The sequence below is a fragment of the Wyeomyia smithii genome, chromosome 3, assembly GCF_029784165.1.
Source record: "Wyeomyia smithii strain HCP4-BCI-WySm-NY-G18 chromosome 3, ASM2978416v1, whole genome shotgun sequence".
NCBI classification, from domain to species: Eukaryota; Metazoa; Arthropoda; class Insecta; order Diptera; family Culicidae; genus Wyeomyia; species Wyeomyia smithii.
Window position 1 is genome coordinate 268885361 of NC_073696.1, and position 24253 is coordinate 268909613.

At 39.4% G+C, this 24253-nt stretch overlaps 1 protein-coding gene across 2 annotated transcripts; it reads right to left on the bottom strand.

Moving 5' to 3' along the window:
• Window positions 1–1700: 1700 nt before the first annotated feature.
• LOC129727665 (peroxisomal ATPase PEX6) lies at window positions 1701–5302 on the bottom strand. Of its 2 annotated transcripts, none has more exons than XM_055685705.1 (4): window positions 5171–5302; window positions 3025–5109; window positions 2669–2970; window positions 1701–2616 (listed from the first exon to the last, which is right to left on the bottom strand). In XM_055685705.1, the coding sequence occupies exons 2-4, from the start codon at window positions 5100–5102 to the stop codon at window positions 2471–2473; spliced, it is 2526 nt and encodes an 841-aa protein (XP_055541680.1). In that variant the 5' UTR covers window positions 5103–5109; window positions 5171–5302; the 3' UTR covers window positions 1701–2470. The 2 variants fall into 2 exon arrangements, with proteins under 2 accessions (XP_055541680.1, XP_055541681.1); XM_055685706.1 differs by having other exon boundaries at window positions 5167–5302.
• Window positions 5303–24253: the final 18951 nt, after the last annotated feature.

Genomic DNA, 24253 nt, shown 5'->3' on the forward strand with positions numbered 1-24253 from the left:
GTTGCAGCTACCGAAAGCGAGCTCGTTATTGGTTGAAATCTGTGAGACTGTTTACAAAGTCAGATCGGTTGTATCCGTTAGTGTCGACTGTGCTTGTGAATAGAGGTGGTGATTGGTTGCTCGGTATGATTTAGACAATCGATGTGATTTATCAATTTTTCAATAGTGTATCTCGAACAATAGGTTTTTTTTGTTACATAAATTCAACCGTAAAAGAATTTCTGATCGGTTGATGCCAAAACCTCGAAATTCTAAAAAGAAATGACTGATATATAAGCGCTCAAAACCTGACCACTTTTCCCTGGTTTTCCCCGGTTGAATTACTAGATTTTCAAATTCAGGTGCCTAACTTCGATATAGACGTTAGTCCAACGTCAAAAGGTGTAGCAGTTTGGTCAGCTCGACGCTTAAGATAACATTCAGATTAATGATTTGTCATTTTTTGCACTTAATGCTATTGCCATATTTTTTGCACGTACGAAAGAAAAGTGTGAAATTGACTGTCAGAGTGGGGGTTTATATTGAGGGGTTATGTTTATTTTCAGGTCCCATTCTACCAAAACTTAAAGTTTGCAGAGGCGTCTCGTCCACCTGTTCAACCTGTTCATAGGACAGGTAGACAATTTCAGAACAATTACTCGAATTATTTCTCATTTGTAGCATGGATCTGACATCATTAAGTTTTTTTGTAACCTTAATGTTATTTCGAACATTCGAACATTTTTTTGATTTTCAATTTATTTCCTCCAATTTCAATTTCTATTGATTTCACCACCGTGAAGAATATAACCTGGCTAAACTCACTCTACACTACTCAACCCACCCACAACACAGCTCACCCGTAATACAACACAACACAACGAGATAAGCAGTAATGACTACCGTTTGTTCAAATCATTTATTTGAACTAGCATTCATTCAAACACTTCTCTGCATTTTCAAGTACTATAGCGTACGCAGCCAGTTATGTACATAAAGCGTGCACCACTACTAATGCGCAGCCTTGCGTAAAAATGACATTTGCGGTTCAAAAATTATGTTGAACCAAGCCGATGGAAACGATACCGCCGACGCCGACCCCCACGCCCACCATTCTTTGATGTTCGTTCATTGAACTTTGAGAGAGGCCGCGAGAGTACACAGCTCTCAACGCTCAAACGAGCGTCAGGTCGATGCAAAGCCGAGAGTGCAGCGAAGGGTTTTCATGTATTTCCTCATTGATGACATTATTCTTCACGTGAGAAAAAAAGTGTCGCGCAGCGCTGAGTGCAAAAATATATTGTATTTAATTTCGTTTATCCTTGGACAAAACCTGCATCAAACTTTCTCCGAAACGCTTCGGCTGGCCAGAATGATACTGACATTGCCTAATACAACGGCGTCCGTCGAACGAACGTTTTCGGTTCTCCGACGGATCAAGAATTATTTGCGGTCTAAATCGGGCCAGAATCGATTATTTGGTATTATGATGATAGCTGTGGAAAAAGATTTACTCCATGAGATGATGCTGACGCCATTATTTTACGACGATATTATCGACAAGTTTGCGTTAAAAGTAAACCGAAGGATTCCTTTGTTATATAAATAAATGTTGATAAATAAAACTTTTAAAATCTGTTATCGCAATACTGTTGTTTTAATGTTGCAAATGTCGATTGAACAGGTGGCCCACTTGGTCACGCGTCGCCTCTGAAAGTTTGATTTGTCGCAAGCCAGGTTTCAGAACCGTTGTGCATATGGTCAGGTTCACCGGGGCACCCGAATTTTGCTTTATTTACCTTGGCAAGAGTGGAAAACTTGGCTGTGGAGCGTGCTCATAGCGGTTATCAGGAAGTTCTGATGGTACGCTTTATTTTAAATGATGCGCCGACAATTCTTGATTCTTCCGGAAAGTTTCATGTTTGAAAACTAAACATTCGTACACATTATTATCATTCTTCGGATGGCAGCACCGTACAGTCGTCCACATGGATACTGAAAAAATTGTTTCACCTTTCAGCAGTCAGGTCTTGGTGTTGTCGTCAGTTGATTTTGACGTTAAGTTTACATCATATTAACAGTGTATAAATTAGTTCGACTTTTGCTCACGTGCAGCGACAATCATGTCCGATGAATTCTACAAGAGTCAGGTATCTTGTTCTAGTCATCTTTGACAAAGAAAACTTTCAAAAAAACGTGCCGACCCAGTTGTCCGAATTGAACCTAAAATTTTTCGACGAAACTTTTCGACGTCAACCAAACATGCCATTCTGTTTCTACATTTTATTTTGGAGCAGATGGGAAGGAGCACAATTTTTTGCTTACCTTTGTATTTTTCAAAAAGACCTAACAAATATTTGCCGCTACGCTTACAGAACACATATGTTTAAAAAATAACCATCAACAATCTTCTGTACACCAAAAAAACTTTTTTATACCCGAAAAAATAACTCGCATATTCCAGTACGCACTCAACTCTGCACCACTTAAGTCACACGCTGTAGTTAGTTCTTAATCTTGTAAAATACTCCATATCAGCTGGGTTGATCGAGGGGATGAACTTTTTCATGGCTGCCTTAAAGTCGCTTTCATTAACTATCACATGTTCCGGTCCGATCCCGTCGTCACTGTTTTCGTCTGCGAAAAAGTAAAAATAAGCGACAAAATAGGCACTACACTCAAATCAAACCTTTGCTGGCACGCCGAATCGCACGTCGAACCGCACTCAACCACGCATTCGAGCAAATTGAGTACAAATCCGCTCCGGTCATATCTAGTTTGAGACCTTCGGCGATTTTTCTTAGCGTCAGATCGTTAGCCAAATGGAATCGGTTGGTGATGGCTTGCAGAACGCTTTCCTTGTCCTCGATCGTTACACTTGGGCCAACGTACAGCAACTTATCGAAGCGACCCGGTCGTAAGAGAGCTGGATCGATCAAATCTGGCCGGTTTGTCGCGGCCAAAACAAAGATTTGCTGACTAGGATCAGTTCTAAAAAATCAAAACTTTAAAATGTGTCCTGTCATAATTCTACATCACACTCACCCCTTGCAGATTCCGTCCATTTCGCTGAGCATCTGCGAAACCACCCGGTCCATTACACCGCCGGAATCGCCCGACACGCCGCGATTGGGAGCCAACGAATCCAGCTCGTCCAGGAACAGTACGCAAGGAGCCGCCGAACGCGCTCTGGAAAACACTTCTCTCACATTCCGCTCACTCTGACCGACGTACATATTCAGCAGCTCGGGACCCTGCACGGATAGGAAACTCAAATTGCACTCTGTGGCTACCGCTTTGGCGATAAGTGTTTTTCCCGTACCCGGTGGACCGTACAGTAGGATTCCGGAGCGGCGTAAATTTTTTCCCATCAGTTTCTTGTGACGCAACGGTAGTCCGATACTGTTCTGTATTTCCGTTTTCAGCTTAGCCAAGCCACCGATTTCAGACCACAAAACTTTCGGCACCTTAGGGGCTCCCAAACTGTCCGAAAAGGAAACCTGCATTTCTTCCAGTGCTTTCTCGAAGTGGTCATAGTTCAACCGCTCCGATGCCACGAGTTGAAGCGCTTTCACATGAAGTAACTTCAAATCTCCAAAGATGAAGCCTTGCGTTTGTTCGGCAATTTTTTTCAATTGAGCCAGAGGCAGCATGTTCTTCGGATCATCTCGAGCTGCTATCCACCGCAACAGTTGATATCGTTCCTCAGCCGTGGGAGACTGAAATCCGATCACATCCAGAAACAAACTATTCAACCTATGCTTCTCGGAGTTTTTTTCATTGGCTAGCGCTATGATCACAACCGGATAAGAGTATTTCCGGCTGAAAAGTGTATGCAGTTCTGCCTGAAAAGTGGCCAAAATTCGCAAATCTTCGTGACCTTCGTTATCGATGCCGAAAATTTCGAAATTGTGCAATGCAATTATCAACGGCTCGCAGAGCTTGGATCGATTCAAAGCGGAAACCAGTTTACTTTCGGTTTGTGACGAAATCGACGTCATGATGTCACTACAATCTGCGTAGAAAATTTGGATACCCAGCGATTGTGCGACCGATCGAAGGACGCTGGATTTTCCGATTCCTCGTTCTCCCTTTAGCATGAACACTGGATAGATTTCATTGTCTATTAGGGCATTGCTTTCCTGTTTCAGATATGCCGTCAACGAGGCCGTCAACTCGTTATGATATTTTCCCAACCCAAATGGACAAATCGGAAGATGAAAGCTATCTTCTAGCCGTTGACGAGGTACAAAATTATTGAAAGTGGTTGTTTGATGCAAGCTTGTTAAGCTTTTGCAAACGATCCCGTACAACTCGAAACTATTACCCGTAGATTCCAAGTTCAGGCATTTAAAGTACAACGACCTTAAGTGAGCGAAAATGGCAAAGTTCTTCGTGTAGAACGTGTTTCCCAGAAACTGTTCATTCAGTGCAATCTGATAGGTGTGATTGCGGTACAACAGGCGAGGAGTTTCAAAGTATTTTCCCATTATAAAATCCATCATATCCGTAGACATATCGTACGGTGTATTGTAAACGAAAACGTTCGCTTTGCTAGCCACTTGAGGCAGATGTTGTTGCTCTGGTAGCCTTTGCAGCATTCCACCGAAACCGTTTATTCCTAGCTTGTACCGCTCAGCTAACTCATAGTACAGATTCTCCTTGACATAGATTACATTAGGAGCCACCGGTACGTTGCCCTCTAGAGGCATCACCTGAAACAGCACCGAAACGGGTTGCCTGTTCAAAATCATCGACGTCAGTCCATTATCACCATCGGTGTTTCTCTGGACATTGCCTGTGCCTCCTACTCCAACGGTTCGCACAACCAGATTGATCCAATTAATTTCGCGTTCCACAACGTACTGATTGAAAACGGTACGGCCAACGAACAAGGTATGTTCCGATTGAACCAGTTTGCCATGCTGGTACTGTTCGAACAGCAAGTTCGGCATAGGCTGCACTCGGAAATAAACACAGCGAAGCTTTAGGTTGTAGCTCAGCTTTTGCAGTACCTGCAAAAACACAAACACCGGAAAGTAGAACGCCGGATATCGTCGGAATCGAATGCGGCAGCAGTACAGCAACAGTCGAACCGTTTTGTTGTCTGCATTTGTGGGCATTTTTTGGCTGAAACACAATTATTTTTGTATAATATAACATTTCAACTACTCAATTTTAAATTACCTACGTTAAAAATACTTTTTCACTTAAGAATATCGATAGACTACCCAGCTTATCATTACGGCAGTACTTTGGACTTCCAAAAACGGAATAAAAACAAACCTGATACGGTGTCGAGAACTGTCGGATTCAGACACGAACAAAGTAGACAGAGAGAATGAGTGAAATGTCACTTTTGCAGCAACTCGCTTATCAACGCTCAAGGTAATAACTTTGCTGCAGGTGCTGTTCCTCATATTTCGATGGATGTGTGTGTGGGTTTGTGACGAACTGCAAGATTGATGCAACAGAAATCTCGCGTAATTTTTCAAAGGGACCTACACGGTAAGAAAGGAAAGCAAAAGCCAAAAGTGAGCCAACCCATTAAGTGGGTAAACTCGATTTACCCATTAACGGGTATACCGATTAAACGTCAAAAACTGGGTACAATTTCACTCATTTTGAGAAATGAATTTTCTCAAGGAAATGGGTGAAATTTTACCCATTATTAATTAAACGGAAATTTTGTGATTATCACTCGAAAAAAAGAAAAGAAGTCAAAGTGAATCAATTATTTTCAATAATTTGCAAAAATGACGCTCATTTACAAATACAGGAGTATTTTATCTATTATCATTAATTGTCAGAATCGCTATTCTCTGCAACAAAGCCAATACCATACGGATAGTGAACATTCTAGACCTAATACCTATAAGAAAATCTCACATTGTAAAATTCAATACTTGATATAACATACTGCTTACCTTGCAACTTCTTAAACGGTGCAGTATCGAATCTCTTTCAAAGTCCTTCCATGGCAATTGTTGACAAATAATAAACAAAACAGATCGTAGAAGGAACGAGTGCGAACGAATCGACAGAGCAAACTGAAACGACGCTTGAAGTATTTTTTCACCCATTAATGGGTAAACAAATGAACCATTTTTTTCTAAGAACATGTCTTTCTAATGCGTACAATTTTACCTATTTCACATTTTTAAATTTACCCTTTTTTTGACAGCCGCATATGACAGAAAAAAATGGGTACAACAATACCCATTAATGGGTTTTCGACTCTTACCGTGTAAGTAACAATGACAGATTCTCTCCTCTTCCTCTTTGTTCCGTTAATTACGTCGTCATTATATATATATATATATATATATATATATATATATATATATATATATATATATATATATATATATATATATATATATATATATATATATATATATATATATATATATATATATATATATATATATATATATATTTTCTAAGCTTTCTTCCCCTTAATCGAGAGATAGTAATACTGTCTTGCTTACTATGCATTGAATGTTATGAAATATGGAAAATATAACATAATTAGTGATCAAAGAGAAAGTAAACAAAGAGAGTCTCTCAATGTTAGATAGGTCGCTTTGAAAAATTACGCGAGAAATAGTTTCAACAGCAGTAAAGCGTATATGCTCCTAGCAATGTAATCAATTTAATACTGTACATGTGATCACATATACTTCCGATCTGAATAATCACCTATAATTTTTGATCTCTAATAGTCTAGTTTTTTTATCACATGAACATTTAATGCTAAATCAATTGACAAAACAAGTTATTTGAAGCACTTTTTTAATATCATTTCTACCAGTAGATTTAAAAATGCAACTTTAATAAAACTTGAGAAGTTAAGCATTCCAACCGATTTTGTTTAGCAAAAATTTTAAAACTCCTCATCAGTTTTCAGTAGTTATTGTGATAGGCACTGTTAATAACATTATACAACTTTTCGAATTGATTGGTAAAAACGAGCAGTCGCACCGAAACTTTTTGAACTCAATTTTTTTGACAGAAAGTGGTAATTTTTTTACGTTTTGAACTTTGTGCTTTTATCTGATAAAACAATCGTATGCGCTGTGGAAATGCTGTTCAATTTATAATTATTCTCAAGCAACATCCATAAATTACGTATCTCAAGAAAACCAAGTTTTGGCCCACTTCTCCATATGTAACGAAACGTTACGCCAACACCTATCTTCCATAAAAATTACGTAACGCTGTTGAAGAATTCGCTTGATAACAATGCTCGTTTTTGGAGAGTCTCTCCAGAGTTTTCATGTTACGTAACGCGGATTCCATCCCCCCCCCCTCACCTATGTAGCAAATCGTAACGCTCAAGGATACCCCCCTATTCCCTATGAGCGTTACGTAGTTTATGGATGCCGCCTTAGTTGCCTCTCACCTCACACACAAGCACAACACTTAAATAGCGTTTTGGTCGCAATTGGGTCCTAAAGTTATACCGGTTTTTATATATCATTTGAAAAAGCCGCGTTTTATGAGCAAAACGTGATTTTTTAAAAACGTTTATTGTTTTCCTTCGATTTTAAAATTAAGAATAAAAACTGCTCGAAAGGTCTTAGATGACGTTTCGCCCGTTTACGGTATACGGAGAGAACTGCCATTCAAGGCATTTCGGGCAGATTTTTATCCTTCATTAAAAAATCAAAGGAAAATGATAAACATTTTTTAAAAATCACGTTTTGCTCAGAAAATTGCACTCTTCCAGCTGATATACAAAAATCAGAGAACCGTTTGAAACTTTAGGACCCCATTGAAAGGATTTGCCAATATCGCAAACAAACCTGCATCACCTGAAGGTACAAACTATGCGTGACGTCACCGTAATATTCCTCCTTTTTTGGTCGAAGATTTATTTAACATTAATTGTTATTTATAGATCCCAACTCATGGGAAAATATATAAAATTGTGACACGTAAAGGACCATTGCGTATGATATTTAAAAGACTTCATACCATTTTCAAATGATTTTTTGTCATTTTTCGCTACTTTCCAGACACCCAGCAGAAATGAAAGAAAAACTAAACTTGAGAAATTTTGAACATAAGTTGAAAGAAAACAAATGGAGAACTTGTTCATAAAACACATCCGAAGGTTAACGCAGAAATACGACAAACTGCCTTATGTCAATGTATTTCTTGTAACAGGTTTGGGCATACACTCGATTAGGGTTAATCAATTTGATGATGCGAAACGGTAAATTTTAATAATAATTGGGTTGTTTAGCTACTCACGGATTTCTGATTTTTATATATCAGGTAAAAGAGTGTAATTTTCTGAGCAAAACATGACTTTTTAAATTTTATATCATTGTCCTTCGATTTCCAAATGAAAAATAAAAATCGCTCCAAATCACTACAATGACAGTTGGTATATGGGTGAACTGTCATTGTAGCGATTTCGAGCAGATTCTGAGCAGTTTCAATTCATGATTTAAAAATTGAATGACAACGATAGAAAATTTTTGAAAATCACATTTTGCTTAAAAAATGCAACTCTTTCAGATGACATAACAAACTAAAATAGCTAAACAACCCAATTCTCTTTTTTTATAAAATTGTTGGTAACCTTGAACAAAAGCGTTGTTTAATTGACTTGAAAGCATTTTAAAAGGATATTGAAGGTTTCTGAAACACAGTTGTAAGTAGAGTACCAGTTCACTGGTAAAACAAAACAACAAATTTTAATTAGAGGCAAAAACTTACTTTTACTGCTTCAATTGAAAATATGTGGTCGTTCATGAAATGACGGTTAGTTTAAGTTTTTACAAAGCTGAGAATTAAACTAATCAGGCGCTATTTCACTGCTTCCGTGCCGTCTGTCATCCGTTCACGTTTGAGATTTATTGCATGCGTTCTTACGAAGGTATTTACGCGGTACCGAATCCGGGGCAGAGCCAGTTTGCCGCTTAGCGAAGGACGTTATTTTGTGCTTTCCGGATAATGCACGGCAGACACTCGCGTAGATGTATGTATCTAGTAGTAACTGTGGTCACCTGGTATTCGAATATGTCAGTAATAAAACCGCAGACAGACGTCCAAGCTGAGTTCCAAACTTGTGTGAAGTTTTTTGTAGTAGCAATCTGTAACCAGATAGCGCTACCAGTACCGCCAGCCTCGTGCACCAGCGGAAAAAAATGTATTGTGGCGATAAGGTCACAAGGCGGCGCTAGTGTACAAGTGATTTATAACGCAATTTACTTTGAAAATTTACACGGAAATTCTGTTCAATGTTGTTCTTGCTTGGACGTCTGTCTGTGATAAAACGCTGAAACTCTACGACTTGATATCACGCACTTTTATTCTCTCAACGTTACACTTCCAATCCGCTTCGATCTCTACCCAATCAGTCGGTAGAGTCTTCCCGTGTATAGTTTGGTTTCACACACATTCTTGAACCATAGTGCATCTATGTTTGGATGGTCTGTTTCTGAATACCAATCTCCCCCCTTACTTAGGATTTACCTCAACATTCGCTACATACTCTTGTAAATAACTAGGACGCTTTTGTTCTCGGCGACTACGTGGTTTCTCCTCTAGTTGCTCAGTTGAAGTTGGTTGATCTTCGGTAATATCCTTTGGATCCGTTTGAGTTAGCAATTCTTCCGAGCCTTTAGGTCCTTCAGGATGAATAGGCTTCAGATTCCGATTGTATATTTTCCCGCTACTTTTGGATCGTATTTCTGCCTCTGTCCCCGTTCGTTTTACAATTTCAAAAGGTTCCGGACTGAAGTTGCTTGACAGTTTGTTTTCTTTTACAGTACGTTTCGCTACCACTAGATCACCCTCTACCAAGTTGTTTTTTCTAGCTTGCCAACGAGTATCACACAGTTCCGTTGCTTTTAATTTCTTCATCCAATCGCGATCTCTCACGCCTTCTGTAAGTAAACAATATCGCACGCTAGCCTGGGCGCCTAATGCGGTCTCGATCAGCTAGATTAGAGTAGAGAGAATTCGTTATCGATATTGTTTTCGGCACATTTTGCATGTTGTAGGATAAGTACAACGATACACCGTGCCCCAGTGCTGAGTCGAGAAAATTTCCAGCCCGAAAAGTTCCTTGACCTGATCGGGAATCGAACCCGATATCACAACCGTGCGGGAGAGCTAACCGACCGACATCGCTAACCACAGAACCACGGGGACCACCTTCTGTAAGTAGTGCTGCTGATTCATTAATGCTAGGTAGTTTATCTCTCAAGATTCTGCCAAACATTAAGCTTGAGGGTGCTGTTCCTGTTATGGTATGGGGCGTTGAATTATACATAAGTAGAAAATTACTTAGGTCCCATTTCCAGTCCCCTTGGCTTGTTTCTTGGCTTATGCACAAACGCTTCAAAATAGTGTTTTTCATGCGTTCCACTTCTCCATTCGCTTGTGGCCAGTATGGAGTGGTCTTTTGTTGCTCAATGCCAAACTCCTTGCAAAATTGCCTCAAAGAATCGCTGATGAATTGCGGACCATGATCTGAACGTAGAACTTCTGGAACACCAAATCGGGAAAATGTTTCGAAAAGTGCTTTTACTGTAAGATCTGCCGTAATTTGTTTCATGACTACTACCTCTACAAAACGGCTAAAGTAATCTATCAGTACCAGAAGATTATGTCCGGTGGGGAGGGGTCCTAAAAAGTCAACAGCAATTTCGGACCACGCTTTCGTTGGCATATTTGTCCACTTCCATATCTAATTTTGGCCACCAGACTTTTTGTCTTAGCCTGCGTTTCATGACTGTCACGCCTGGATGACCCTCGTGAGCGCATGCCATGATGTGGAAATGGAGTTTTTCTGGAATTACCAGCCTGTCTCCGCGCATAACAACGCCGTCTGATGTATGTAGCTCTGATTTGAAACATTTATATGCTTTGGCTGTTTCTGGCCACAGATCTGTAGTCAATGCTTGGATCACTTCTTGAAGTGTTTTATCTTCTTTAGTTGCGTCGACGACATCCTTCAAAACAATTGCGTCTGGCACAGCAAAGTCAACTAGTTGGCGAATGTAAACTTCTGATGTTTTATCGAATGCTGTGGGGGAGGACACTGACAACCGTGAAAGAGTATCGGCTAAATTACTAGCACCTGGCTGATGAATGATATCGTAATTATAGGCCTGCAACCTTAGTACCCAACGCTCTATTCGTGATTTCGTTCCTAGTAAATAGAGCTTAAATTTTTCCACAGCCCATACGATCGCCAGAGCTTCCCGTTCCGTTTGAAAGTATTTTCTTTCAAGGTCAGTGAGAGCTTTGCTACCAAAGGAAATAATTTTGGACGTGCCTTCGTTATTTTCATGTAGAAGTACTGCACCCAAACCTTCCGGACTAGCGTCGGTTATCAATTTCATCTTACCAGTTTTGTTGAAGAAACCCAAATAACCGATATTACTGACAGCAGTTTTGATGGCTTCAAAAGCCATTTGCTGCTGCTGTTTCCATATGAAAACATTCCCCGTGCGTAGAAGCTGTCTAAGAGGTTCTGTTTTCGCAGCTAGATTGGAAACAAATCGACCAATGTATGTCACCAGTCCTAGAAAACTTCTAAGTTCTGGTGCATTTCTTGGCTCTCGAAACCCTTTGATAGATGCCATCCGATCTTCTGTGGGCTTAACTCCGTTCTCGTTCAACACATGACCAAGGAACTCGAGCTCAGGAACCCCATATACACATTTTTGATGATTGAGCAACACGCCATATTCTTTAAGCCGATTTTGTAACCCCTGTAGTCGTTTGTCGTGTTCCTCTTTAGTTGAACCATACACTACTACATCGTCAAGATAGACAATTATACCTTCTAATCCCGCTAGAATAGTTTCCATAGTTTTCTGAAATATTTCGGGTGCGCAGCTTATCCCAAACATAAGTCGTTTGTATCTATGAGCAAAAAGGATAAAGTTACATTACGATACTAAAAGAAAGAATTTATTGGATAACATCCTGATAATTTAAAAAAAAACACTCAGCAGTAGAATAATCAAAATGTGTACCCTAACTTATTAGAATATTATAGAACTTAGTAGAATCTACCTGTAAAGGCCAGTTTTCGTTATGAACGTTGTTATCGGTCTTGATTCTTTAGAAATTTCGAGTTGATGATAGACATCTTTGATATCGATCTTGGAGAACGTAGTCGCGCCATCAACCCGTCCCAAGATCTCGTCCACCAATGGATGCGTTTCTCGTAGAACTGCTCCATCCGCCCTACGCATGTCAATGCACAGTCGGATGTCACCGGAGTCCTTGAGAACGGGGACCATCGGAGAAACCCACGGAGATGGCTCATGAACCTGCTCTATGATACCTTGAGTTAGAAGCATGTTCAGTTTTTCTTCGACCTTATCCTCGAGCGCATATGGTACTCTTCTGTAGGCTTGATGAACAGGTTGAATACTGTGATCAATGGGTATTTCAACGGTTACTCCCTTGATTTTAGGAAACTCCATCGATCATTCTTCCACGCGTCCTATTCCGAACCCAACTTTAAGGACGTGAAGTGCTTTAGCAGTCTCATCTCCTAACAAGCACTGCTGGCCACTTTTAGCTACATAAAATTTTGCATCGGTTTGTTGGCCTCCTCCTTGTACCGTAGCTGTGAAGTTTCCTGTGATCTTCATTGGCGTATTCGTGCCATAACCAGTAAGTGTTTTATCTACGGTAGTAGTCATATCCTGAACAGCAACACCCTTTCTCTTCATCTCCTTCCATGCTGATTGACTTATGACATTCGCTGCGGCTCCGGAATCTGTTACCATGGGTATGTTCACCCCACCCACAGTGAATCTAAATGTATTATTTCCCATGGCGTAGAAAATATATCCTTCATTTTGGTTTTCTTCGTTGTTGTCTCTTGTACTGATTCTCCTTGCACAGTTCGGATACGCTTCGGTGCGACTGTTGATTGGCGGTCCTGATTAGGGCGCTTACGGCACTGTCTTGCAAAATGTCCAATGTTTTTACACTGCAAACAAGCTGCGTGCTTGGCCGGGCAAAATTCTGCACACGAGAAACATACTGGTTCAGATCGTCCTGTGCCTGGTCTTCTGGTATATACAGAGTTTGGCCGTCCTCTCGCAGAGCTACTTCGAGAAATCCGTTGTGGTGTTTGGTTCCATCCACGATCTTGCTTCACAGGTTGTTTCCATACTTTGTTAATCTTTTCAACGAAATTTGACTGAATTGGTGGCGCTCGTATATACGGCGACGAAACGGCTCAAAATGTGCATCAAGCTTAGCAATAGCGGCGTCGTAGCATGGGGGATCATTTAGGACATATGAAACCTTGAAAATTGATAACAATCTCAAAACAACTATACAATACTATTTATAACAAGATGAAACCATACCTTCTCCGTTTCTGGTAGATTATCGTAAATTTCCCTCAGATCGGATCCTCCCAAATACAAAAGTTTAGATCTCTTGTCAGCCTGTGACTCAATGTTTTCGGCGTCGAAATAAGCCTCTAGATCTCGCTTCCATTTCGCCCATGCAACGGGCAAATGGGACGACTCAACCGTAGTTATGAACGGTTTGATGCGATATTCCATCCCAGCCCTGTTTGAAAATGCACATTTCTTTTTATAAATTTGTTTCATGTAAATAATTTTTTTTTTCACTAATCAAGCATCATTCATCTTTCTGGAAGGATCTATTTGTTAATTTGTTGTGTTTATTTATTTTTATTCCATGTATCGTTTGTTATGTTTTGTGAAGATGAAGATAATGCTACCAATAAACAAGTTTCACCCACTCAAAATAACCTTACATAAACTTTTGAATTATGGCAATCCTGCCTTTTTTGTGGCGAACCCGCCTTCTTGATTGTGGCAAACCCGCTTTCTTGATTGTGGCGAACCCGCCTGCTCAAGTTTTGCCAGTTTCGCTTCCTTGTTTATGGCGAGTAACCTTTATTGTTATGGCGAACCCGCCTTCTAACATATGACGAAACTGCCTCTCTGATTGTGGCGAACCCGCCTTTCTGATCGTGGCGAACCCGCCTTTCTGATTGTGGCGAACCCGCCTCACCAAATTGTGCCAATTCCATTTCTTATTTATGGCAAGTCATCTTGATTCGTATAGTGAACCCACATTCTAATTTGGTTATCTTGCCTTTTTAATTGGGGCGAACCCGCCTTCTAATATATCTAAAGTCCACTTTTATGTTGTGGCGAACCCGCCTTCTAACTTTATAGCTTATGGCAAATTAGTTTCTGATCGTATGGCGAACCCGCCTTCGAATATATGGCAATACTAACTTTCAATTTTAAGTGATACTATTTTAACACTTGTGGTTTGCAAAAAGCATGTTATACACGACTTTACATATCGAAAATTGTTCATTAATGAACGTCTGGGATCAGTTTATTTTTTCAGGATAATGGTTAGCATCAAAATCAAAACAAATCGAACCCGTCAGAACCCGCATGAAATTATAACTCATTTCCCTTTATTCAGGCCTTTATTTGTGTCACTATTTCGTTTATTTTTTTTTTTTTGTTTACTCCCCTACTCACCTCAATTGTTGATCATCGATACATCTAGAACATCCGTCCCATAAAACTACCACATTTCATTATTAAGCACTCATTCTGCTCATTCTCATTCTCATCACTTATTAATATCTCACAATTGAAACCAGCAACGAACGAAAACGCTGTTTTTTTCCACGGCAGACACCTCCGTTTCCCGTAGTCCGATTTGTTTTTTTTTTATTTTATATTGACGTCTTATTTTCTATTCTGCACAAGACATTAACTTAGTGTTAGTGAGCTCCGACTCGTTTCATCATCACCAATCAAGCGTTTTCAGGTGGCGTAGCACCAAAGTCAAATTTCTTCCGATAAATGATGCTTGTTAAGTTTAAAATAAATTCCCGTGTTTTCCCCATTGGGGTTTACTATTTCATACGAAAACTTACATTTTTATCCTAGTCGCCAATGATGTCACCTGGTATTCGAATATGTCAGTAACAAAACGCTTAAACTCTACGACTTGATATCACGCACTTTTATTCTCTCAACGTTACACTTCCAATCCACCCCGATCTCTACCCAATCAGTCGGTAGAGTCTTCCCGTGTATAGTCTGGTTTCACACACACTCTTGAACCATAGTGCATCTATGTTTGGTTGGTCTGTTTCTGAATACCACAATAACATTTTTCGCGCGAAGTGTGCTTGCGGTAAGAAAAAAATAAAACACCGAAGACGTTCTCTCACATACACGCATCAACATATCTTAGCAAAAACACGGTGCAGTCACCATTCAAACACGAAGCAGTGTGAATGCCTAAAAAATCCCGAAGATAAACATACACGGATAAAGGAGAGAGAGGTTTAAGAAGCAATTTAAAGCACACGAATGTGCGGTTCTCATTTGCCTAGTGAGTAAGGATACAGCAACAAACACGAAAAAGTTAATTCCCGTCGCTTAGGGATGCTCGCCTCCATCCCTCCAGAGCAGGAAAATGTTACCCCACCACGTGCCCACTTTTTTATCAAACCGTTACACCATGTTCTCCACATCATGGTCACAACCATGCGGCGTCGCGTAAATGATAGAATGAAGGAATGTGAAGAAGGAGACAAACAGCGCAGCACACTGTTTATCGGTATACAGACAAGCATTGTGCACGAAGTACATTAGGTTTTCGTCCACTGTAGAATCATCAACAAGCATATCGCATGCCGAAGGCAGGCGACAAAGCAGTAAAGTCAGACTTCCATACGGTTCCTATTGCTAGGAGGCTAGCCAAACACGCTGGATCCGAAGCTAAGGCTAAACTGAAGCTTTCACGAAGTACACTAACTTGAAGCAAATTGTTTCATTTCTCCTGTCAAGTACACATCAATTAGGAGTGCGGTTGTCTCTTTATCTCGGCAAAGTCTTGAGCCCTTTTGTTCTAAAACCTTGTTATCTTCTCATGTGTCACGCGTAACGTAGCCTAAAAAGTTTCTGCTTATTGCGTGTGTGAATATTTTTTGCTGGGAATCCATCGGTGACATCGTAAACTGTCGAAACCTAATTGAAAATCAACCAAAAACGTGATTAGGAACGGTCAGTTTAGCTTGCTTGTTTGCATCTGTTTTGTGACCGACTGTTTCCTGAACACGTGTTTGCAAGCCTGTAAAAGAGGTTGAAAAACAACCAGTGTTCGATACTAACAAAACCTTGCAAAGCACCAGTCAAACCAAAAAGCAGCGAAAAGGTACGAACACCGAAAAAAATATCCCCCTAGGAACAAATAATCAATCTACACAATTCTTGCCGGGTACCTTTATTGTGAGATTATCACAACACCAGTAGGTACTTTATAGTCATTTATTTGAAGTTGTAAAATAGCGTGGATGTAACTGAGCTCTGCTTAAAAAAAACATTGTTTCAAAAATAACTTTTTTTTGGTGTGCGGCAGAAAAATGGTAACTACTTCAGTTGAATAATATTGATGATAAGTCAATTTCCTAGTCATTGATGATCGCTACTTGCCGATGACATGAAATTTTTTCAGTTGTCATATTATTTTTCAACACACTGCAAGCAAGCAAACTACACATATCACAAGTGAACACACGGTGCCAGCACAAGTACAACTAACTATTAGCAGAGCCCACATAATTGAAAGCAAAAGAGCCAGATCCGGACATATCTGTCAGGGCCACAGACAGTCCTGTATGATGGTACTTCCCACACAGATGGGATATCCAAAATCTAGCGTTGTGTGAGCGCTGTGACTCGCTTCAGCTCTGCATACTGCTAGTCTATCCAGTTTGCAACTAAGCATCCTTTTGCAACAGTGACCGGATAGACAATGAAGACTAAATTTGTACATGCTAGAGCAAGCAAAACGACAACAAATCGTTTGGAAAGCCAAATCGTTTGTATACTTTAGTGTCGGCGGTGCTAGAGGTAGGGTTGGTTGTTTAGTTTTATTTAGATTGGTCAAAATATGCATTCAACAAAGCTCTTCATTTTCTAATAGTATAATAACTAGCGTCACAAAATTCTCAAAAACATTGGAATAAAAGAAGCGTAACTGAAATTGACTATAACATTCCGTTAGTTGATTATTAGTCATTTTTGACGTAGGCATGAAGATTATGATGATTAATGATTAAAAATAATTGCAACAACCTAGCCGAGTGTGTTTGTGGCATCCATTGTCAAACAGGTGGCAAACACCTGGGATACCTAATAATGCTATTTACTTCACGATAGTATGGCTAGATATTCTAGTAACCTTTCAAAAAATGTAATCCGCCATGTACGATTTAAAATTTTGCAGCTTCCCAGAAACCAAAAGTTGCCATTTTTGTCTTAGAAAAACATCGGATATCATATTCCGGTCCCTAGACATCAATTTCTGGCCATGACCGATCGAGAGCATGAAAGTTCTCGTACCTTTTCAAAAAATTCCCATAGGACACTGCAAGACCTGACTTTCTTATAAATTAAGACCCCCTCCCTCTTTGATAGCTGCCTCTTCTTTTTTCGACATCATGTTCCGGTCTCTGGAAATCAATTTCCGGTCTCCAGATATGACCAAAGGCCTAAAAACTATCGTATTCATTCAGAAAGTTCCCATAATGCATGAAAAAACTTGATTTTCTGACCAATTAAGACCCCCTGCTCCTTCCTCTTCCCAATATTTATATGACCACTTCCTCTACACAGAGAACACGTATGCCAAGTTTGGTTGAAATCGGTACAGTCATTCAAGAGTTATGCTGGAACATACATACATACAAAACTTTTTTTAAATAAATTGCTGGATTTTAGGAGCTCTTAATAGTTGAGCTTCAGAAACTTTTCCAAACATACTTTTCATCCAAAACGCTAGATTGGGCTCTCCGTTATCAAATTATGCAAGAAATATGTCAAGAAATCGTTCCAAAACGGATCAAAGCAGGTTGGATGTTTTGAAACACTTCTCTAGAAACATTTGCACGAAAGCCGATTTTCGGCTGCAAACAGACGTCACTACGTTTCAAAAAAGGCCAATATTTGGAAATATATGATCGATTTCCGTATGACGACGTCATTCCGATTCTGAAAATACCCCTATTGCCATGCATATAATTCAATTATATGGTGGTGCGTGGTGCACACGTCGGTTGCGCGATCTGAAACGATTTCGGAATAATGCACAGCGAAAATATCGTCGTCTGAAAACGCTGATAACGAAACGCAATTTCAAAAGCGCCAGCGACGAATACCGTCGCCTTAATAGTGAATTGTACAAATCGTACGTCCTACGTGTGCAGACAGACCTCCGTAGGAACCCCAGAAATTTTTGGAACTTCGTCAACTCCAAAAGAAAATGCTCCTCGATACCTGTAAATGTTTGTCTGGATAATTCAGTTTCTGCTTCAGAATCTGACTCTTGTGAGCTCTTCGCAAATTTTTTCGCCTCCGTGTTTGCTGACAGAGTTGCCTCGAATTTCGATGCGGAAATTGCGGCGGCTGCCGTCCCGGCCGGTTCGGCTGATTTAACCACATTTGAAGTTACCACCGACTTGATACTTAGTGCAGCGAAGAAACTTAAACGTACTTATTCACCGGGACCCGATGGCATTCCCGCCATAATTATCAGTCGATGTGCCACTGTGTTGGCAAATCCACTGCGCTGTATTTTTAACAAATCGTTTGAGCAACGAAAATTTCCCGAAGTGTGGAAACAGTCTTTTATGTTTCCAATACTAAAATCTGGCGACCGACTAAATGTCAGGAACTATCGTGGCATCACTAGTCTTTCGGCAGGCTCTAAACTGTTTGAGATTCTAGTTAGCGATGTCATGCTTCATTGTACTAAAAATTACATATCTACCACGCAACATGGATTTATACCGAATCGCTCAGTGTGTACAAATCTATTGGAGTTCACTTCAACGTGTATCTCAAATATGGAACAAAGAGCTCAAATAGATGTCATTTACACCGATTTGAAGGCTGCCTTTGATCGCATTGACCATTGCATATTGTTGCATAAAATTACCCGTCTAGGAGCATCACGTCAGTTCAACGAATGGCTGAGTTCATACTTATGTGGCCGGATTCTACGTGTGAAAATTGGTTCTTGCGTTTCATCGCAGTTCACGAATACATCGAGAGTTCCACAAGGTAGCAATATGGGGCCTTTACTGTTTGCGCTTTTTTTCAATGATGCTATGCTACTGTTAAAGGTTGGTTGTAAGTTGGTATACGCGGATGATTTAAAATTGTATTTGGTAGTCCGTACAATTGACGATTGCCGCCGTCTACAAGCTCTGCTAAATGTTTTCGTCGACTGGTGCCACAGGAACTGGCTAGTAATCAGCATTAAAAAATGCGAGGTTATGACATTTCACCGAATTTCAAACCCGATCATGTTCGATTATCGCATCGAAGGACTTGAGCTGAAAAGAGTCGACCGTGTGTGCGACCTTGGTGTTTTACTCGATGCCAAGCTTAATTTCCATTTGCATCATGCCAGCTTAATATCGAAAGCGAATCGACAATTAGGATTTATTGCTAAAATTAGCCGTGACTTCAGAGATCCTCACTGTATAAAAGCGCTCTACTGTTCACTGGTACGACCATTACTCGAAAACTGCAGCATGATCTGGTTCCCCCACCAGCTATCTTGGTGTTTGCGGATAGAACGTGTTCAAAAAAGATTCGTACGATTCGCACTACGGGATCTACCCTGGCGTGATCCGGATAACCTCCCACCGTATACTGATCGCTGTAAGCTACTTGGCCTTGACACACTTGAACATCGCCGAAAAATACAGCAAGCTGCTTTCGTTGTGAAAATTATGAATGGAGAAATCGATTCACCGTCGCTCCTGTACCAGCTAAACTTCCGTGCTTCTCAACGTGCCTTAAGATCTACTGGCCTGCTTCAAACCTCCTTTCACCGCACATCATTTGGATTCTACGAACCTGTCACCGCTGCAGTCAGAACCTTCCTGAGTGTTGAAGATTTTTTTGAGTTTGGCGAATCATCCCGCAAGTTTGTGTACAAGTTGAAGCAAGCAAATATTTTGTAGACTTGACCCTGATTCATGTTATTTATTAAGACTTTTGTCAGATAAATTGAAGTAAAATAAAAAAAAATAAACAAAATTATTAATATTCGCAGATTTCCAGAAACCAGAAATCGGCAACCCAAGTTTTAAAGTATCGTCAGATAACGATAACCGGTTCTTAAGAGTCATTTTTGCTCCGAAAATTGCAACATTGGGGGGTTTGTGAGTGTTTTCCACAGCTTTAAATGGCTTCCCAGAAACCGGAAGTCGCCATCTTGGATTGAAAATGGCATCGAACATCATGTTTCGGTCTCTGGACATCAACTTCCGGCCTCCAAATATGACCAAGAACCCGAAAATCATCAAATTTCAATGAAAGGTTTCCATTATGTATGAAAATTTATTACTTTTGACCCCCTCCTTCGTTAAGGGTGACCCCTCCTCCTATTAAATATTTCTTTGACCACTTCCTTTATACAAAGAACACGTATGCCAAGTTTGGTTGGAATCGGTTCAGGCCTTCGAGAGTTATGCTGGAACATACATACATACATACATACAAAACTTCTCTTTTATATAAATAAATAATAAATAATAGAAATAGATAGATAGATAGATTGTACCAGAGATACGATCACAGTGCTTTCACGTGGAACAACCCGAATTTTTATTTATCGAATTTCTCCGTAATATTTAGTTAACCATTTACTTGAATGATCATTTTGAAATACACTAAGGTCGCTTTTTACGCGGATTCCGGAATTTACGCGGTTTTTTACGCGGATTCCGGAATTTACGCGGTTTTTTTTTACGTGGATTCCGGAATTTACGCGGTTTTTTTACGCGGATTCCGGAATTTACGCGGTATTTTTTGCCCGGATTTCGGTTCCCCTTCACTCGGAATGCAAAATTAACGATGGTTTTCTTACGCGGATTCCGGAATTTACGCGGTTTTTTTACGCGGATTCCGGAATTTACGCGGTTTTTTTACGCGGTTTCTTTTTACGCGGCACGTATCCCCCGCGTAAAAAGCGACTTTAGTGTAAACGGCTATCTTGATCTTTTGCTACAGAGTAAGTTAGAGTTGTAAGTTAAAGAAAACGAACCAATCAAAAGGTTTAATTTCTCTTTAACTTTTCGCAAGGTTGATATTGGGAATATTTGCATATTGTGGCAAATATTTGAAATATGATAGTGGTGATTGTATCGTTCAACTTCATTCAAAATATTAAATCATCTTGAAAAAGGTGATTACATTTTTAAAAAGTGAGGATGATGGTGAATGTGAAGATCAGCAAAAATGAAATTCATTATTGTACGACTGCTCCGCTCTGACCATTTCTGGCTCACGAATGTCAACACTGCATGAAAGTTCCCGGCGATGCTCGGGATCAAAAGTTTCAAAATTAAGAATCATTTTGCCTTTCTCCTAGAAAGGTATAGCAATCACTGGAAAAACCAATTATAAAAGTGGTCTCAATGGCCGAATGTCATATACCACTCGACTTATTTCGACGAACTGAGCATTTTCTGTATGTATGTGTGTATGTGTGTGTGTGTGTGTGTGTGTGTGTGTATGTGCAACTTTATTTTTTCACTCACTTTTCTCAGAGATGGCTCAACCGATTTTCACAAAACTAATTGCAAATGGAAGGTCTAGTTGCGCCATAGGTTGCTATTGAATTTCATTGTAATCGGATTTTTAGTTTAGAGGTTATGTATCAAAATGTAAAAATCACGAAACATCAACCGATTTCAATAAAACTGGTTTCAAATGATTGGGCTGTCCCCAGAACCCTTAACTTTTGAATTTCGTTATGATTGAACATATGGTTCAAAAGTTATGTAAAGAAAAGTTATCCTGAGGTTGTTTAAGCTCACTCGTTTTTCTTAGAGATGGCTGAACCGATTTTCACAAAATTAGTGTCAAATGAAAGGTCTAGCTGCCCCATAGGTTGCTATTGAATTTCATTGCAATCGGATTGTAACTGTGTCCGTTGTTCATAAAAATGTGAAATCACATAATGAAAGTAAACATATTGACTTTCTCCTAACGATCACTGGCTAATTAAAAGGTAGAAAAATGATTGAAATGGCCGAATGTCATATACTACTCAACTCAGTTCGACGAATCGAGCATTTTCTGCCTATATGCATGTATAGGTGTGTACGCATGTGCATGTGTGTGGGTGTGTACGTGTGTATGTGCACCTTTCTTTCGCACTCACTTTTCTCAGAGATGGTCTGACCGATTCTTTCGATCTTGGTGTCACATGACGGGTCTATTTGCCGCTTAGGTTGTTATTGAATTTCATTGTAATCAAACTTTTAGTTTTGGCGCTGCATCAGAATGTGAAAAACGCTCTTGTATCTCAGAAGCTATGAACATAGTTGAATTCAAATAAATGGGCTTTCAAACCCTTAAACAATGAATTTCATGTGGTGGTTTGAAAATTATAGAAAGAAACGAAGCCCGCGGACTGTTTAAAACTATAGCTACAATGAAAACATGTGGCCTCAACATCATTTAAATTTAATGTTGGTCTATTTCAATGTTTGCGGCCTTGCACATGATTGAAGTTGAAATTAAAAGTCATTTTTATCATTTCACTTTTTGCCTTTCTCCTAGAAAGGTATGGCAATCACTGCAAAAACTAAAGGTATAAAAGTGCTCAAAAGGACCAAATGTCATATACCACTCGACTCAGTTCGACGAGTTGAGTATTTTCTACATGTGTGTGTGTAACGCTCTCCCAATCTCACTCGATTTTCTCAGAGATGGCTGGATCGATTTCAATGAAATCAATTGCAAATGAAAGGTCTAGTTTCCCTATAAGACCCTATTGAATTTTATTGTAATCTGATTTCTAGTTTAGAGGTTATGTATCAAAATGTAAAAATCACGAAACATCAATATCTCAGAAACTACACAACCGATTTGAACAAAATTGGTTTCAAATGAACGGGCTACGTAAAAACCCTCAACTTTAGAATTTTATGAAAATTGAACATATGGTTCAGAAGTTACAGAAAGAAACGTGTTCGGGAGACTGTTTAATCTCACTCATGTTTCTCAGAGATGGATGGACCGATTTTCATAAAATCAGTGTCATATGGAAAGTCTTGTTGCCCCATAAGACCCTAATGATTTTTTTTGCGAACGGATTATTACTTTTCCTGTTATGTTCAAAAATTTGAAATCCAGCTAAGAAAAGAAACATATTCTGATGACTACTTGGGCTCACTCACTTTTCTCAGAAATGGTTGACCCGATTTCCACAGAATTAGTATCAAATGAAAGGTCTAGCTGCCTTATAACACCCTATTGAATTTTGCTGTAATCGGAATGTGACTTCGTCTGTAATGTATCGAAATGTGAAAATCACTAAACTTCATTATCTTAGAAACTACACAACAGATTTCAACAATATTGATATCGAATGAACGGGATAGTTAAGAGTTAACTGATGAACTATGATTGAACACGTGGTTTCAAAGTTTGGCTCCCCCATACGTTCCCTTTTCATTTGATTGTAATCAAACTTAAGCAACCGTTATGTTTTAATTTGTAAAACAACGAAAGTCTATTATCTCAAGTATTACACAACTAATTTGAACATAACTCGTGTCATACAAACGAGTCATCTCTCAAACTTACAAATAACAAACTTCATAAAAATTTGATATACTGTTCAAAAGTTTTTAAAGAAAAGAAATTCAAAGACTATTCAACACTATAGCTGCTTTGAACAATATATGTGGCCTCAACATGATTTTTATGTGGTATCGTATTTTCGAAGCACTAACATTACGTCAAATTTCATATTTTATACTTTAATTACAACATCAATATTTTAGAACCCAAAGAGCGAATATACCATTTTGGATTTTAGCATTCATGTAAATCTATTTTTACAAATAATTAGTTTGAATGAGAAAGGCTGAGTCTGACCGCTAGGTGGATTTATTTAGGTTTTTATAATTCATTGCACTATAAGCACAACTCACTTCAAAAATATTTCACATCTTATACGTCCAACATCAGTTTAAGTACTTTAACATTCTGAGAACGCACAGAACGGAAATACCCATATTGGATTGCATTGTGTGATTTGGGGATGTTTTACAGAAACTGGAAGTCGCCATTTCGGATTTCAAAATGACGTTCGAAAGTAAGAAATCAACGTAAGAAGAATTTAGCGTGACCATTCATGCTTTATTCTCCTCTATAATCATATCTAAAGAGATAACATG

Excerpts from the sequence above, each read along its gene's own strand:
- LOC129727665 (XM_055685705.1), bottom strand. The coding sequence starts at position 5,102 with ATGCCCACAAATGCAGACAACAAAACGGTTCGACTGTTGCTGTACTGC. Across the intron at positions 2,971-3,024 it reads ATGGACGGAATCTGCAAGGG|AACTGATCCTAGTCAGCAAA; the intron begins GTGAGTGTGATG and ends TTGATTTTTTAG. Across the intron at positions 2,617-2,668 it reads GATTCGGCGTGCCAGCAAAG|ACGAAAACAGTGACGACGGG; the intron begins GTTTGATTTGAG and ends ACTTTTTCGCAG.